This window comes from Amblyomma maculatum, chromosome 8 (genome assembly GCF_055883805.1).
Source record: "Amblyomma maculatum isolate TAMU_Amacu chromosome 8, ASM5588380v1, whole genome shotgun sequence".
NCBI classification, from domain to species: domain Eukaryota; kingdom Metazoa; phylum Arthropoda; class Arachnida; order Ixodida; family Ixodidae; genus Amblyomma; species Amblyomma maculatum.
This window is the reverse complement of record NC_139351.1, coordinates 65,784,485-65,799,793: the sequence shown is the minus strand read 5'-3', so window position 1 is coordinate 65,799,793 and position 15,309 is coordinate 65,784,485. Positions and strand designations below refer to the sequence as shown.

At 46.3% G+C, this 15,309-nt stretch overlaps 1 protein-coding gene across 1 annotated transcript in view; it reads left to right on the top strand.

Annotated features, from left to right (window-relative positions):
- Positions 1-14,540, top strand: part of LOC146181333 (glycine dehydrogenase (decarboxylating), mitochondrial) — a 47,065-nt gene extending 32,525 nt beyond the window's left edge. The window contains exons 14-23 of the mRNA XM_084576389.1: positions 343-418; positions 1,264-1,389; positions 3,172-3,251; positions 4,700-4,882; positions 6,249-6,508; positions 9,933-10,028; positions 11,511-11,618; positions 12,510-12,574; positions 12,792-12,872; positions 13,787-14,540. Coding sequence (XP_084432515.1) covers positions 343-418; positions 1,264-1,389; positions 3,172-3,251; positions 4,700-4,882; positions 6,249-6,508; positions 9,933-10,028; positions 11,511-11,618; positions 12,510-12,574; positions 12,792-12,872; positions 13,787-13,903 — 1,192 coding nt within the window. The 3' untranslated portion in view covers positions 13,904-14,540. The remainder of the gene's footprint in view (positions 1-342; positions 419-1,263; positions 1,390-3,171; positions 3,252-4,699; positions 4,883-6,248; positions 6,509-9,932; positions 10,029-11,510; positions 11,619-12,509; positions 12,575-12,791; positions 12,873-13,786) is intronic.
- The last annotated feature ends 769 nt before the right edge of the window (positions 14,541-15,309 follow it).

Sequence of the window (15,309 nt, the reverse complement as noted above, 5' to 3'; positions counted from 1 at the left end):
TTTATTTACTCGCTTAGGCGCTGTGTCCGTGTACGATGACGCGATTCGGCACCAACGCTGATGCTCCGTTGCAGTGTGTCCATACAGCCCTTCCAAAACTGAAGCCATGCTCCCGGCTGATTTATCTGTGGTGAAGCTGAAATTATCGTTGCAAGCAGTTTGCATCTCTTCCCCTTCACGTTAAGCGCTCAGACCCTCTGTATATGGTGCCACAGCGAGCTAACAAGGTCTTGACCGAGTATATGTCATGTAGCCTTTAAGTACACACCTTTGCATGCGGGTGTGCGTAAACCTCTTTCTGGCTTCCGCGGAAGTTACTATTTTCTCTTCTTATTCTTGCAGTGGCGCGCAAGGGGAGTACGCCGGGCTCAGGGTCATCTCTTCGTATTTTGCTTTCAAGGGAGAAAAGCAGAGGAAGGTGAGCGAGACCGCTATGTCCGGCCTTGGGAAAGTCACTGGTGTTGTGGGTTCTGATACAAACTATAAGCAATATGTCGTTGTTATTTTATTCCGCTCTTCGCATAGAAAAGAAAGCTATGGTTGACAACGCTACCTGCATCAGCGGGGGGCGTTGGGCGAGCCCGAACTCTCGCACTTAACGGCAAGCACGCCTGCGGCACTGAAACGGAATATGATAAGCGCGAGTCGCGCTAGCTGAAGTACAATCCGTTTAGTTTTAGTGGTGCCCCGCCGGGGTAGCGCAGTGGTTACTGCGCTCGATTACTGTTCCCAAGGATGCGGGATCGAACCCCGGCCTTGGCGGCAGCTATTCGATGGAGGCGAAAAGCAAGGCGCCCGTGTGCTGTGCGATGTCAGTGCACGTTGAAGAACCCCAGGTGGTCGAAATTTCCGTAGTCCTCCACTACGGCGTCTCTCATAGCCTTAGTCGATTTGGGACGTTAAACCCCACAAACCAAACAAAACCAAACCAGTTTTACTGGTGCTATAAGCAGGTAACAAGTGCCCGTAGCCAGTGGTGAAACCTACGAGACAAAGGCGACGCCTTCTAGGCCTGTGTGGTTGACTTCAGAACGCTTGAGAATAACGTGATTGCAGAAGCCGCATCTTGCTCTCACAGTTCCCACCCCCTGATAGAGGTTCTTAAAGGACGCATTTAACAACCCTTGTACGTAAAACAGTGAGGATGTCGTGGCAGCGGCACAGTACGAAATATTTCTCCGCTTATTTATAGTTCCAACTGTGTCTGCAGTCTGACGCCCCGACTGAGTTGTCTTCTTTTCCACCTTTGTCCCTGTCACTCAGGTGTGCCTGATTCCCATGTCTGCGCACGGCACCAATCCGGCGAGCGCTCACATGGCCGGCATGGCCGTCGACCCGGTGAACATCAAGAAGGACGGCAGCGTAGACGTTGCCCACCTCAAGGCCAAGGTATGAGCACGTTCATGCTAGACTGGCAACTTTTTTCTCCATCGCTCTTTGACTGCAGAGAATATTACGAGGTGCAGCTTAAAGGCGTCGTATAGAAAACGCGTGGACTAGGTCCCTCAAAAGAAGCGAAAAAGAAGACTACCCGAGCGCAGTAGCTTGCGAATCCACATTGTGCGAGGCAGCTGCAAGTTCTGATCCTTAAGGTTACCGGGCATTCCCAGTAACAGGCTTTCCCCAATGTTGCAGGCTTTCTTCTGGCCGGGTGCTGTTCTTTGCAGTGCAGTGCCTGTGATGAGCTTTCTAGCTCACATCGAGCAGACCAGACATGTTAGCCAAGCTGCTCTCTTGTGAGGCAGTCGTTGCACCATTACATCAAAGTCACCCTAAGGAGGCCTTTGTTGGGAAGTGCCAAAATCCTCGCGACAGATTGGGTTTAAGTCGTCTGCAGTTAATTTCATTTCTGTTAGTCAGCCACTGCACCAAGAGGTCATGAAGTATGGTACCACAATGGAGTGTTGAATAATCAAATAAAATAAGCCAGGGCCACTAAGCCCCATTTCCCTGCAAAGCTGCACTGCGTTTATGTGATCATAGCATGTTTGATGATGACTTGAGTGAACTTACGTCGTTTCCGCTCCTGAAAAGGGACATTTTGTTTTCAGCTCCATTGCATGACAATAATAATTTGCTCACATTTTAATTACTGTCCGAATGTCGTCGTGTGTTAGCGGGCGGGATTCCACGCTGAAGGGGCACAACATGTAAACGCACGCAGCGCAGTTTCCTTGCTGATCTGTACAGACTGCGGCCCCAACGTAATCAAGCAGTAATGATAACGGTGATATTAAGGTTTTATTATGAGGAGGGATGGAAGAATGGAGATACTTTGAACACTGTCGCGATATGCGGCAGTCGCAAAGCAAATTTGTGTCTACCAAGCCTGCGCTGCTGGTCAAACCAGCGCTATAGGCGGCGATAGAGACAGTATGTGTACACTGGTGCCTCAAGACAAGCGTTGTCTTAAGCGAGATAGATTTGGGCACCCCAGAGAGTAACGCCAAATTATATTTAAATAAATCTCCAGGCGGGCTAGGTTTAAGGTGACAAAACTGAAAATAATTCATTATAAGCGTTAAAGAAGCAAATAACTTTCGATGGGGAAAAAAAATGGTAAATTAGAGGAACGTTTGGGGGTAGAACTTTGGGCTCCTGTGCCATGAAGTGAGCGCGCTGCCTATCCACTGTGGAGAGCCATACCTGCAGTAGCTAAAAAGCGAGCGACTAGAGGCCGACGCATGTGTCGAATGGAGCACGACATATGTAGCATGATGGATGTGGAAGCGTTTCATCACCTCTGGTGTCAATACGCCACGGCAGAGAGAGGCGATTAGATGTTATTGGCTAAAGTTAGAAGGGTTATAGACAATATATAATTGCTCGCTAACGCGGATCGCTAGGGAGTTTCACGAGGAGGGATCCGCGCACGCTGTCAGATTCAAATCTCGTCCGTGTATCTAGTGCGTTATGCGGATGAAAGCAAAATATCACGAGCTCGCGTCTATAGCGCTGAAGCTACCTGTCATGTACACTTGAATATTGAAGAAATACTGTAGTGTTACCAATTTCGCATGAAGTAAAATGAAATTTCTGGACCTCTTGCCTCCCATACCATCACAAGTTCTGTTTACTTATGATTTGTTTATTTAGCTTCGCAAGAAACATCTTGAAACGGAAACGGTTTGAACGGCCATCGCACTTAGACTGTGTTGTCATACTTTTCAGCTGGACCAACATGGAGACAAGGTCGCCTGCATCATGATCACTTACCCGTCCACGAATGGGATCTACGAGGAAACTATCTGGTGCGAAATCTGAAATTCACACGTCTCGGCGCTCGCGAGTTATGAGCTGCGCTACGCTAAATAGTTGAAGCTACAGGGTTCTATGCGTTTCTTTGCCTCTTAGTTATTTGCATGTGCGCTACGTTTGACTTCGTTATTTACCATTATAGCGTCGAAATAGAAGAAAACTTTGTAGGTGGTCAAATTATTTATCGAAGGTTCCGAACAAACAAAAAACGAGTAACGTTGGAAAAACGTGGTTCAAATTGGTTGAACGAAGGTCGAGCGATAGCTCATCGTGTTTGTGATTCCACCATGAGCTGGCTACGTTGCTAACGTCTCGATCCAACGTGTTCGGCTTCTTATCTATGACTGGCGATGCAGAAGCTCAGCAGCCTCTCTATGCGAAGTGACCATGCGATCACGTGACGTCATGATTCTCGCGAGTATTTGACGTAGCGTTTTTGTAGATGACGTCACTCAAGGTCAGAAGTTGAAGAAAAATGTCAAGTTCGAAGGACAGTGCCAAAGGTCAGTGTCAAATATAAACGGTATGGGTAAAAATTGATGTTACTGTGGTTTGACTTTGAAGGTGTGACCGTGAGGTTAAACAAAAGTGAAATGGCCGGCACGAATTGCAACTCTATTTTTGCGTTGCGGATAGATATAGCTCTAAAAATAAAGAAAAATTATAACAGCATTTTGGTGACACCATCAACAAGAACTGAAAAGAGGACAGTAAACCAGTGGGGTAATAGTACCCCACAGGCATCGTTTGTAATCCTATAAACCGAATTTCGTGGCCCTCTGCAAAAGACCACTACAAAAATTTAAGTCAACCTTCACATCTCTCCACTGTGTTCACGCGGAGAAGCTGAGACCATGAAAGTGCGTCCACCGTAAGCCGAATGAAGCGCTCCACGTCACATTCAATTTGCGCTTTCTCCGCAGGAAGGTAGCATAACCAATTTCATAACACTCCTTGGTGAGCAAGTTGTGATTAAGCTAGTTATGACGCGCACTAACGTGAACGAGAATCTGCAAGGGAAACCGCAGGCGAGAACCAATAACGATGTCCCTTAAGGGTGGGCCTAAATGTCTCCTAAGCGTGGACAGCTGCTACATTGGTTCTGAACAGCGTAATGGACATCTCTTTACCGCGCAAAAGCACTAGGGGCGAAGAGAGGGCGATCAACACGTGCGTTACCACGAACGTCGTGATGTCTGCTCTCGCTCTCCGTGCGCGTTTTTTGTTTTTATATACACACTACGAAGACGATCTATATCGATAAGTGTCCCCCAGCCTTTCCTCTTGCTTTTTCTCAGCATGGTCACAATATTCGAACAGCAGCTATCTTTCCAAAGATCGAGCTACACCATGCTAATTGATACAGTGAAGACGGAAGTGCGAGTCCTGTGTGCATGAAGCGGGAACATTACATTTTTTTACCTTTTCTTTTTCATTATAGCGACGTGTGCGACCTGGTGCACGGGGCAGGCGCCCAAGTGTACCTTGATGGGGCAAACATGAACGCCCAGGTGGGCGTCTGCCGGCCAGGAGACTACGGTTCGGACGTCTCCCATCTGAACTTGCACAAGACCTTCTGCATACCGCACGGCGGTGGAGGGCCCGGTATGGGGCCCATCGGAGTGTGAGTGAGCAGGCTTTTTTTTTTCGGAATCATTTCGGACTTTGAGCCTGAACTCCAAACCGAGTGGCGGCTGTGACGACTTTGGATAAAACAAATGTTTGTTCTAAGCAAGGTGTCATCTGCCGGTCAGCTTTCCTGAAGCTGAGAACAGAACGTCAAACTAAAGACCCGCGCTTTATCCGGTGGAAATGTAGCAGTATTTTTGAGAAAATGCCAGAAGGGCGAAGGAGAGATGGAAATCTACATGTTCGTTTTGTTACCGATAGCTTCGATGAATATATGCATCTATTCGGCTCAGAGGTACTCAGCCGCATCATATTTGGCGTCATCAACACGCTATATGCTCAGGCATAGGCAAGTCGTGTCATGCGTCAGCATTGCTGGTATTCTGGCAGTCCATGTTCAATTGTAGAACTCTGAGTGTTTTTATAAGAGCACACCTAACGCCTGTCGGTGTCACTCTATTCCGCCGAATGTGATTTTTAAAAAATACGCTGCGCTCACACATACTATTTAAAACTAGATAGGGTAACTGTAGCGGCATTTAGTACAGTGACGTTCGACTCGAAAGTGAGCACAAGGCCATGTCATGCATTGTCTGAACGGTGCGAGCACGCATCATAGGAAAGAGTGACCCGCTTTCCCAGAAAGCGCAGCAGCCTTAAACTCTCCAACAAAAATTAAACCACGCCGTTGCCAACAGCCACATAGTCACGTGCTTTTTCTCACTGCCGACCCAGCCCACATTTTAGACTGCCCTGCATAGACGAAGGGCGCGAATAATCCCTAGTTTGATAAGTACTCTACAACGTGTGGAGCATGTAAACAGGCGTGGAGCAGGTAGTTATCGAATATCATTTCATTCTTTTTTTTTCTGTGCGTCCCTGCATGTGCTGATTATCTTAGAGCTGTATGAGTAGTAAAATTTGATTTAGTTGCTTTTTTATCGAAAGCACAGCGAATGAACAAAACGTGCAAGAAAAAAGAAAATAAACCACGAGCTTCTTTGCCGTGGTCGCTACTTGTGCTTTGTATTCGTCTTGTTCACTGAGTTTGTGCGCCTTGTGTTTTAAGTGACATGATAATCCTACAAGTATGGATGCCATTGGTTGTGTCGTCCATAATATTCTTCAACGGCATGTATGTATGATTCACAGCACAGCCAGTAGAAAAAATGAGAAGGGTTTAACGCTGCTGAACTGAATATAGAGTGAAAGCATTAGCTGCAGGTGACTGGACGTTCTTCTTCCTCTTTTTCTTCTCCTTCTAAGCAGGGGGGTCCACGGGCCACGGACCCCGCGACGAGCGGTTGGACCTGGCGTAGTATTGCTTTCGCAATAAACACCGTCTCACTTATTGTTCGCAGGAAGGCTCACCTGGCTCCATTCCTACCCTCTCACCCTGTGGTGGACCCTTGGTCTTTGGGGGGTGCTGGCCAGAGCTCTTTCGGAGCCGTTTGCGCTGCCCCTTGGGGCTCGTCGGCGATCCTGCCCATCTCGTGGGCATACATCAAGATGATGGGCGCCGAGGGGCTGCGGAAGGCAACCGAAGTGGCCATGCTCAACGCCAACTACATGCGCAAGAGGCTAGAGCAGCACTACAAGGTGTTGTACCTTGGAAAGAACGGTAAGTTATCCCCGACGCTGCGCATGGTGGTAGTACTGGGCGGCCGCGGCAGTGCAAGCATGCAGCACGTCCCAAGCGGCGATCTTGAGAGCGTTTTTATTGCGAAAGCAATACTACTTTCACTTTCAAGCCTTTGCGGTGCGACGGCGGTGCACATGAAATTACCTTTCGCATGACCTCTGTGTGACGTCACGCCGCAAAGCTGGGCGACCAACTCGCACCGTCCGTCAGAGACGGCGGTGCGCATGAACGGCGGCCTAACTCCCGCTCTCTCCGCCAGGAGCGCCACAGGTGTTATGACGTCACGCCTCAAAGCTGGGCGACTAACTCGCGCCGTCCGTGAGAGACGGCGGTGCGCATGAACGGCGGCCTAACTCCCGCTCTCTCCGCCAGGAGCTCCACAGGTCTTGTGATGTTATACAGTTAGGGGTGTGCGAATAGTACTTTTTCCAAACCGAATCGAATACGAATAGTGCACTCTTGCTATCGAATCGAATACGAATAATGTAGCTAAAAAGCGAATCGAATACGAATCGAATAGTGAAAGCAGCGAATCGAATACGAATTGAATACTCTGCAAGCTATGTTCATATCATTTGTACGTTGATTACAAAACATTAAAAAGTGTCTGAAATTCAATTTTATTCAAAATGCTGTTTGATATATAGTTCACAACAATGTACAGCTGCGTCAACCTTGACTACAGGCGAGATAAAGTCTAAATATTTAAAAGCAAAAAGATTGCACAGAGCCATAAGCAAAAGAAAATAGCACTCAGTAAAGTCAAGTGGAGTTGGCAGGAGTTAATAAAATTACTAGATGCAACTTGGCTAGAAGTACAGCCTGGCACTACTAGAATGCACGACTAGAAATTGAGTACAGTCAACATGGCATCAGTCAAACAACATCACATCAACTAGGACAAGACTTTGTCAGACTAGTCATTAAAAATTTTTAAAATGCTTGACTAGATTAAGGCTCTAACACTGCGGGGAAATCACACAGAAAATGCAGATACATGTCTAGATTAATCTGCAGTTTTTATTTGAGCCTTTAATGACTAGGACTGAAACTTGTTGCAACAGTTATGAGAAACGACCATTCACAAAGATAAAATTTGATATCCCAAAAGGTGGAACATTAGAAGTAGTGCAGATGCAGTGAAACAAAGTGCATTTCACAAAGCGAATTTCTCGGCAGATTAGAGACGTGTGAACTATGACACGACTACGAGAAGTTGCCTCCGCGATTCGTGATATGTCCAATCTTTAAGAATGTTTCCATGGGAATAGACCATGTCGCGGCCACGCTGAATCATGTAAGCTCCCTAAAACGGTGATCTCTGCTTCTCGCGTAGGTTTATTGCGGCAGCAAGCTGTGCCTGCTCGGAGCTGACGCTGCCTTCGCGAGAATGGTCGAAGGTAACCTAGACGTTAATTCGTGCCAGTTATTCGAAAAGTATTCGAAAATTATTCGAAAATTTGCGAAGATATTCGAACAGTTTCAAATAATTTTCAATTTCCACTATTTGATTCGTGTAACGAATCGAATATTATGATATTCGATTCGATATTCGAAAATTTCGAATATTCGCACACCCCTAGACTTATACAGCTGTATAAAGCGGCGACCGACTCGCGCCGTCCGTGAGAGACGGCGGTGCGCATGACTACGATGCCGCCTACTGCTAAGGATGCTTTCGCAACCTACTGGGCTTAACCAAGCTAAGCCTCTGCCAACTTTTTCTCAGCCTCCGCGAATCAAATACTCTTGTTTAAATGTGTTATTCAAATCCAAGTCCTGGCAATCCAGAACGACTCACTTCGAGGTTGATTGGTCCGCCTGGTACCACCCAACCGGAAATGTGTCTTTTGTCTCTATCATTGATTTCGGTCTTCCCACACCGCAGCGGATTTTAGGCGATAGTTCTCAAGACGTAAAACCCGGTGTTTGCTGGCACCTTGACAGGAAAGTGTCATAGTCGTGACGCTGCACTTATTGGTTCCCCTGGAAGAAAGAAAACAAGTGGCCAAGTGTTGGAATTGAACCTGAAGTGTTGGAATTGGAACAATGAAAGGGTAGGGAATGGCACATATCTAATGCCCCAGTCAAGCGTGCAAGTTAAAGTGCACTTCTGCGGAGTGCACTTCGCAGCTTGAAAGAGACTTTACGCTACGCAGTGCTAAACGGGAAAGAGAGTGCACTTCGCAGCTTGAAAGAGACTTTACGCTACGCAGTGCTAAACGGGAAAGCGAAGTGCACTCGCATAAGCACTCGTTGGTACGAAACTAGCAACTGAAAAACATGCTTTAAAAACGAAATTGGAACCTCCAAGCGCGAAGTTCAGGGAACTGCTTTTTAAAGTAGTAAAGCATTTAAAAAATGCTTAAAATTTGACACCGGGCCATGATTCATAGACCCCTTATATACGAACACCACGAACAATAACAACCGCCCCCTAACTGAAAATGGCGTAGCCGCAGTGGCGCACCACTCATAATGTGGAAGTTGCGTACTCGGTTACATAACGTTTTTGTTATTTGATATTTTGCCCATCGCTATTATAAAACATTTCACCAAATGAAAATACGCACAAAACACGTAAAATCAACTTGTATACATATCTCATTACATAATACATTTGTGACGAAGAAATTTTTGCCGGCGAGGCTACGCGCTCAGCCCTCGAAGTCTGTTTTGTGAACGCTCTCCGACCTGAGTGCACACTTTGGCAAGGGCACTTAAGTTACGCTGTTTAGCAGCGGTAGAGTGCACTTTTCGTAAGTGACACTCGCCGTAAGTGCACTTTATTTTGCGCGCTTGACATGGGTATACCACTTTAGCACTGCGCTGTGCGTAGCACGAAGGCTATCCCCACACGGTATTCATGCCTGAAGCCTGGATGCGAAACTCTTGGCTACGAATCCACACGACGATGGCGACCGCATTTACTTTAAGTTCGGTCATTCAGCTACTGCTACAAAAGCCTTAAAGTTGTAGCTATTCAAGAATGTCAAACAGGCGGGATGACAGACACAAAAGTGCATGAATGCGTTGTGACACAGTTATCCGCGCTGAGTGCTTTGAACGTCGTTTTTGTCGGTGCCATATAATTCATTCTTGCGATAGCTTATACGCTTTTACTGTTGCCTTATCTGTTTAGCATGTGGTCGAGAATGGCAGTGTTGCGAATTGGTCTACATGTTTTCCATCCCGTCTGTTTGATATCCGGTTAAAGTTTCTTATAGTGTCACTCCCGGCGTTGGCATTTTATTTTTGAAGATATCAATTATTCGACATGAGAGGGTTAAGTGGCAGCGATGTGCATGGGCCAGAAAATTACCTAAAACATTTTATTAAAAAATAAGGGATATTATTTTTCACTTCCTAAATGCCTTTTTCTTCATTTCTTTTTCTACCCAAGGCTTCGTCGCTCACGAGTTCATCCTGGATATGCGGGACTTTAAGAAAACCACCGGCGTGGAAGCCATGGACATCGCTAAGAGGTTACAGGACTACGGTATGCGAATGCCGAATCTTTTCGTATAGCAGGCCTATGACATATGTGTGTGGCAAATGAAAGGTTACAGGACTGCGGTATGCGAAATGCCGAACCTTTTCGCACAGCAGGCCTATGAACATACTAAAACATGTAATCCAAGCAAATAGTCACTGGCTCAACCTCTGCTTTGAGTCGTCCGTATGCAAAGAAATGTGCGTTTCCTCTTGGAAGACGGCGAAGGTGAAAAGCCAAACCTAAAGTAAGCCTCACAAGTAACAAAATTTGCATAAAAAATGCTGCTTTGAATTGTGAGAAAAGAATGTTTACCGAGAACTCAAAAGTAGCAGCACGAAATATAACGAATGATTGGTAATGTTTCGATTTTCGACTGCTTCACTTCGTCCTGCCATTCTGTTTTCTGATAATAATTTCGTGCTTAACATGCAGGGCAGTGTGCTGAGCAATGTAAGCAAAATACAAATGAAATAAATATGTTCAGTGCGAACACGACGGGAAAAGCACATGTCAAGGAACTGGCGTGAGTTGATACTCCCGCCGGTATAGAGAAGGGGATGAAATTAATTTCGCGTCGTGTGTAATGTGTAAGGTATGTGCCCAATGCTTTGTTAGTGACAGAGGCGTACCACGAAGAGGGAAAAGCATTGCGAGTATCAAGAGGTGTCGTTTAGTATAGGGGAGGTTGTTGGTAAGCTTGACGCAGCTTAGAGATGGCGTACCTTGTTCCATAATGACAGCGATTGGGCGAGTTGGTAAACCTTTTGACCGAGAAAGTACAAACGCAAGGGCTACATCGTAGTCTTCTTGTATTTTCTCGGGCTCTTCCGAACATAGTTTATTTTTAGTCCACCAGGAGTCACCACCTGGCTTGATGCTTAATGATTTAGGGCTGTTTAAATAGCCGCCTTGTCAGGAAGCAAGTTAGAGAACGACAGTTTAGAAGTTTTGTGATGGCTTCCAAATACTCTAAGTAATTGAAGCTATAAATTTTTGATGCCAGCACCGAGGTGGATAACCAGATTTTAGAACTATTTTCGTGCGACGAAGGTCGAGTTCCGTGAGCCAAGAAATGTTTCTATTTTTGCATGGCTAAAAGCATGATCAATGCTTTTCCGAAATACGTTTTTGCGATTTCAGCTGTGTACTTCCCTTAGCCAGCGTACAGAGTCAATTACACTTAGCGGGAACACGGCTCCGCGTGGCCACGCACGTGCTTTGCCTCACTGCACATAACCCAGTCACGAATCGATGCAGAGTGGCGCACGAGTACTGATGCCTCGAAGTGGTGCTTCGTGTCGTCCGCCACCTTACGTGAATTCGCTACTAGCTTTGGCGCAATGGTGCTGCGCACGTACGCAACCACGCGTGTCCGTGTTCCCGATAAGTCCGATTGACCCTGTACCTTAATGATCACTGTTATTTAAAGCTGAAACTGTTTATTTCATTCGGTAATCTAATTTCTCGGTCTTTCCCTCTCCTAAGGCTTCCACGCGCCTACGGTGTCCTTCCCCGTCAGCGGGTGCCTAATGGTAGAGCCTACGGAATCTGAGGATAAGCAGGAGCTCGACCGGTTCTGCGACGCCATGATCTGTGAGTACTTTTCTCGGCATTCAGCCCCAACTCGAAACTACCGCTGACCAGCATGAACCAGAACACAAAAAGAACGCCGAGAGGAAAGACGTAATCGGGCATTCTTTCCTTACACCTTTTGCTTCTTCTATGCTGACCTCCGTAATCCTTGCCATAGTTTGCCTTGGTGATGACTTTTGCATTTTGAACTTACTATCAATGGGACCAGCCTGCGCTCATTGGGTTTAGTTTCTGGACTGCGTGCACTGGAGTGCGAATAACAGGCACAGCCTGGAACATCTCGTATAGTTGTGTATTGGCAACCTGTAGTATCCACTGTCAGCGTCTTGAACTGCTGTTTCGCCGTGTTAGGCTATTGTGATGTTACACAAAGAAAGCGCGAAACGCTCAAAGGATAACATTTTAAATTTAGAAGTTTGCAATTTGTCAAAGGGTCAGGGGATCAGTTTAAGGGGATAAATCAACTTGACCTTTTGCACGTGCGAGAATCCGTTAAGCGCTGCCTGTGGTACACGCGTTGCAAACCCTGAATGGCCCAACACATGTCTTCTTCAGCTTGCCTTTAAGCCTCAATTAATCTGCTTAATAAATGTGAATGGCAGCATTGGTGTCTGGAACGAGACAGATGATACACAGCGGAAACGAATCCAAATCTGTAGTCGGCACTGATAGCTAGACACACATTTTAAAGGTTAGGCTTGGTCCACATTAGTTCTAAATTCAGGCTGTCTTTAGGCATGCAGCGTTGTCGCGTCACCCCTGTGAAATGAAGTGCAGTGATCGCTACTAAGTCGCTCCTCTTTCGTGCCTACAAAGATTGCAGTATGCGTGGCAGTCGGCAATAAGCTATTCGAAGCTCTTACAGCCAATTATTGTTTCTCTTCTCTGCAGTAATACGGCAAGAAATTCAGGACATTGAAAACGGAAAATTTGACATGAAGGCCAACCCCCTCAAGGTGAGCGTGTTGTTTAGTAAAACTCTCAGATATAAACAGTACAGCATAAGATTACAAAATTTGCCCTTGTCGCCATAAATCAAGGAAGCATGGTGACTGTGCACATCATAGTTTCGCAATAAATAAGAAATTTTAGCTATGAACATGCATCGTGATTTCAAAAGTGCCGGTTTAACGATGCTTTTTTTTTTTCGTTTGTTTGCCGCTGCACATATAGATGGCGCCACATCCCCAAAAAGTTGTCATCAGCTCCAAGTGGGATCTTCCTTACACGCGGGAGCAGGCGGCCTTCCCAGCGGTGAGTGATGTGGTCATGAATGCATGCATACAATTCCGTTGTCATCGCGTTCGCGCCACCTTTTGGTATGATTGTATGAGCCAGCCTGACGGTCACCCCGGCCGCGGTGGCCGCTGTTCGATGGAGGCGAAAATCAAGGCGCCCTTGTGCTGTGCGATGTCAGTGCACGTTAAAGAACCCTAGGTGGTCGAAATTTCTAGAGCCCTCCTCTACGGCGTCTCTCAAAGCCTGAGTTGCTTTGGGACGTTAAACCGTACAAACCAAACCAAACCTGCTGCGTTGGAATATTTAACATTAGGTTCTTGCTAATTTTTGGAGAACCTGTACTTCAGAAGCCTTTTTTTGCAATGCACGTCGATGATAGACCCCAAACCTACTTTCCTGCACAACGAAATGCACTTGAAGTAAATTAATTTTCTCTTGAAACATGCCTTCGTAACATTTAATGCATATAAAATAAAAAAATGCCTATTCTCAGCCATAGAGGCTCACGTGAGAGCTTTTTTTACAACGCTTTTTTTTAGGCGCGTTCATACGACGTGCTTTCATATATGACGCCAGTTACGTCAGTGACACAGTGAAGGAATCGCTGAGCGAATATGTTTGACATGAGAGGTCTTCACAGCAGACATGGCCACGTAGTTAGGAGGTAGACAATCGTTATGTAGTAGTAAGCTTAGAAAATCGCCTAGATAAATCGGTAAAATATGATATAGGTGCAGAATACTGGGATTCCATAGTCCGTCGCATTTAGTCTTGCCCTACCTTCCTTGCTGCAGCAGGGATGGGGCCAATCCTTTTTAATATATTCATCCATCTGACTCTGTATCTGGCCATTCGGTGAGACGGCGTTTCTGCAGCAATTGCAGTGCTGGGTTTGTGTGCAATGTTGCCTTTTGCATCCTTTCATGCAGAAGTTCGTTACGCCCGAGACAAAGATATGGCCGACGGTTGGTCGCATCGACGACATCTACGGCGATACCAACCTGATCTGCAGCTGTCCACCCATGGAGTCGTACGAATCACTCTAGTCACCTCCGGGGAGCCAATCTGACTAGCCTGTCTTTGACAATTCATTCAAGGTGTTACCTCAACGCAACCGTCATCACAGTGTCGCATGATGCGAGCCATAGACTTTATGGCTGGAGGCGCGCAAGCAAGGCATCTGGAGAAGTATAGCGTTGTGTGGTATTCGCAGACTGTGCGATGGTGACACCTAATTTGTGTGTTTTTTTTTTTATCATGGAAAGTAACGCGACCTGTCTTGAACGACCACGTTCCTTGTTTATGATGTGCTCAAGAGACTACGTATGCGCCTTGTGGGTACATATCTGCGACATGTTGATGGAGTCTTCCCGGCCTGATAACAGTACGGTAACGCAGCCGTTTGTTATCAGCGGTATTGAATCTATTAGCAAGCCCACGTCATCAAGAAGCGTGTTGCGTTCATGTGATGAGCCGTCAATAGAAATTATTTCGCAACAAAAATTTTCTGGCGACATAATGTGCGCCGCTAAATGATCGACTATTTACATTGCTTAGTTGTAAAAAAATGCTTAGAACAGAATCGTCTTCCTGTTGCGCGGTTTAATGTCGAACCGATTTTGTCGACTGATTTTGTAAGTTATGTTCTTGTAAATAAAGCGTTATGAAATTGTCTTACGTATATATGACTGCGTGCGTGATACCTTCGCACTGCCATGGTGTGCACTCCGTAGCATCACATACTTGGGACCATCAACAAGGCCCTGTTGATGGTCCACTGTTGTTTATAGCGTAAACCAATAATTTATCCAATGAGGTACTGACGTTCTAGTGGAAATCAAGAAGAAGAAATGGGCATGGGCAGGACATGCAATGCGAAGAGAGGATAACCGATGGTCGCTTAGGGTTACAAACTGGATTCCAAGGGAAGGAAAGCGTAGGAGAGGCGGATGAGGTTAAGAAGTTCGCAGGGGTCAAGTGGATGCAGGTAGCACAGGATCGGGGTAATTGGAGGAATATGGGAGAGGCCTTCGCCCTGCGGTGGGTATAGTCAGGCTGATAATGATTTATTAGCAACACTGTTAGCAACACCACCTTTCAAGCAAATTCATGCAGTGCCAATTTTAATATAGTAAACGGAGCGACATCCCTAAGACCTCTTCATTTGAAGAGGCTCAAGTTTCGGATGCAGCCCGGCTCTTTTTCAGATATTAAAGGGGGTCGTTTCTATTGCTACTTTAAATGCATGATCGGAAGGAAAGGGAAGGGGTGTCTAGCATGTGGGAGGGAGAGTTGCTTTTGAAGTCTATGCTTGTGAGTCGCAGTTCCGGCTACGTACGTGGGCATGGCGGCTGCCGCCGTTTCTTGGTTTGCGAGCTGCAGGACGAAGAGCATAGTCCTTGCGCGTACACAAGAGGAAGATATCCCAGTGCGCGCCCAGCACTGAAGCGAA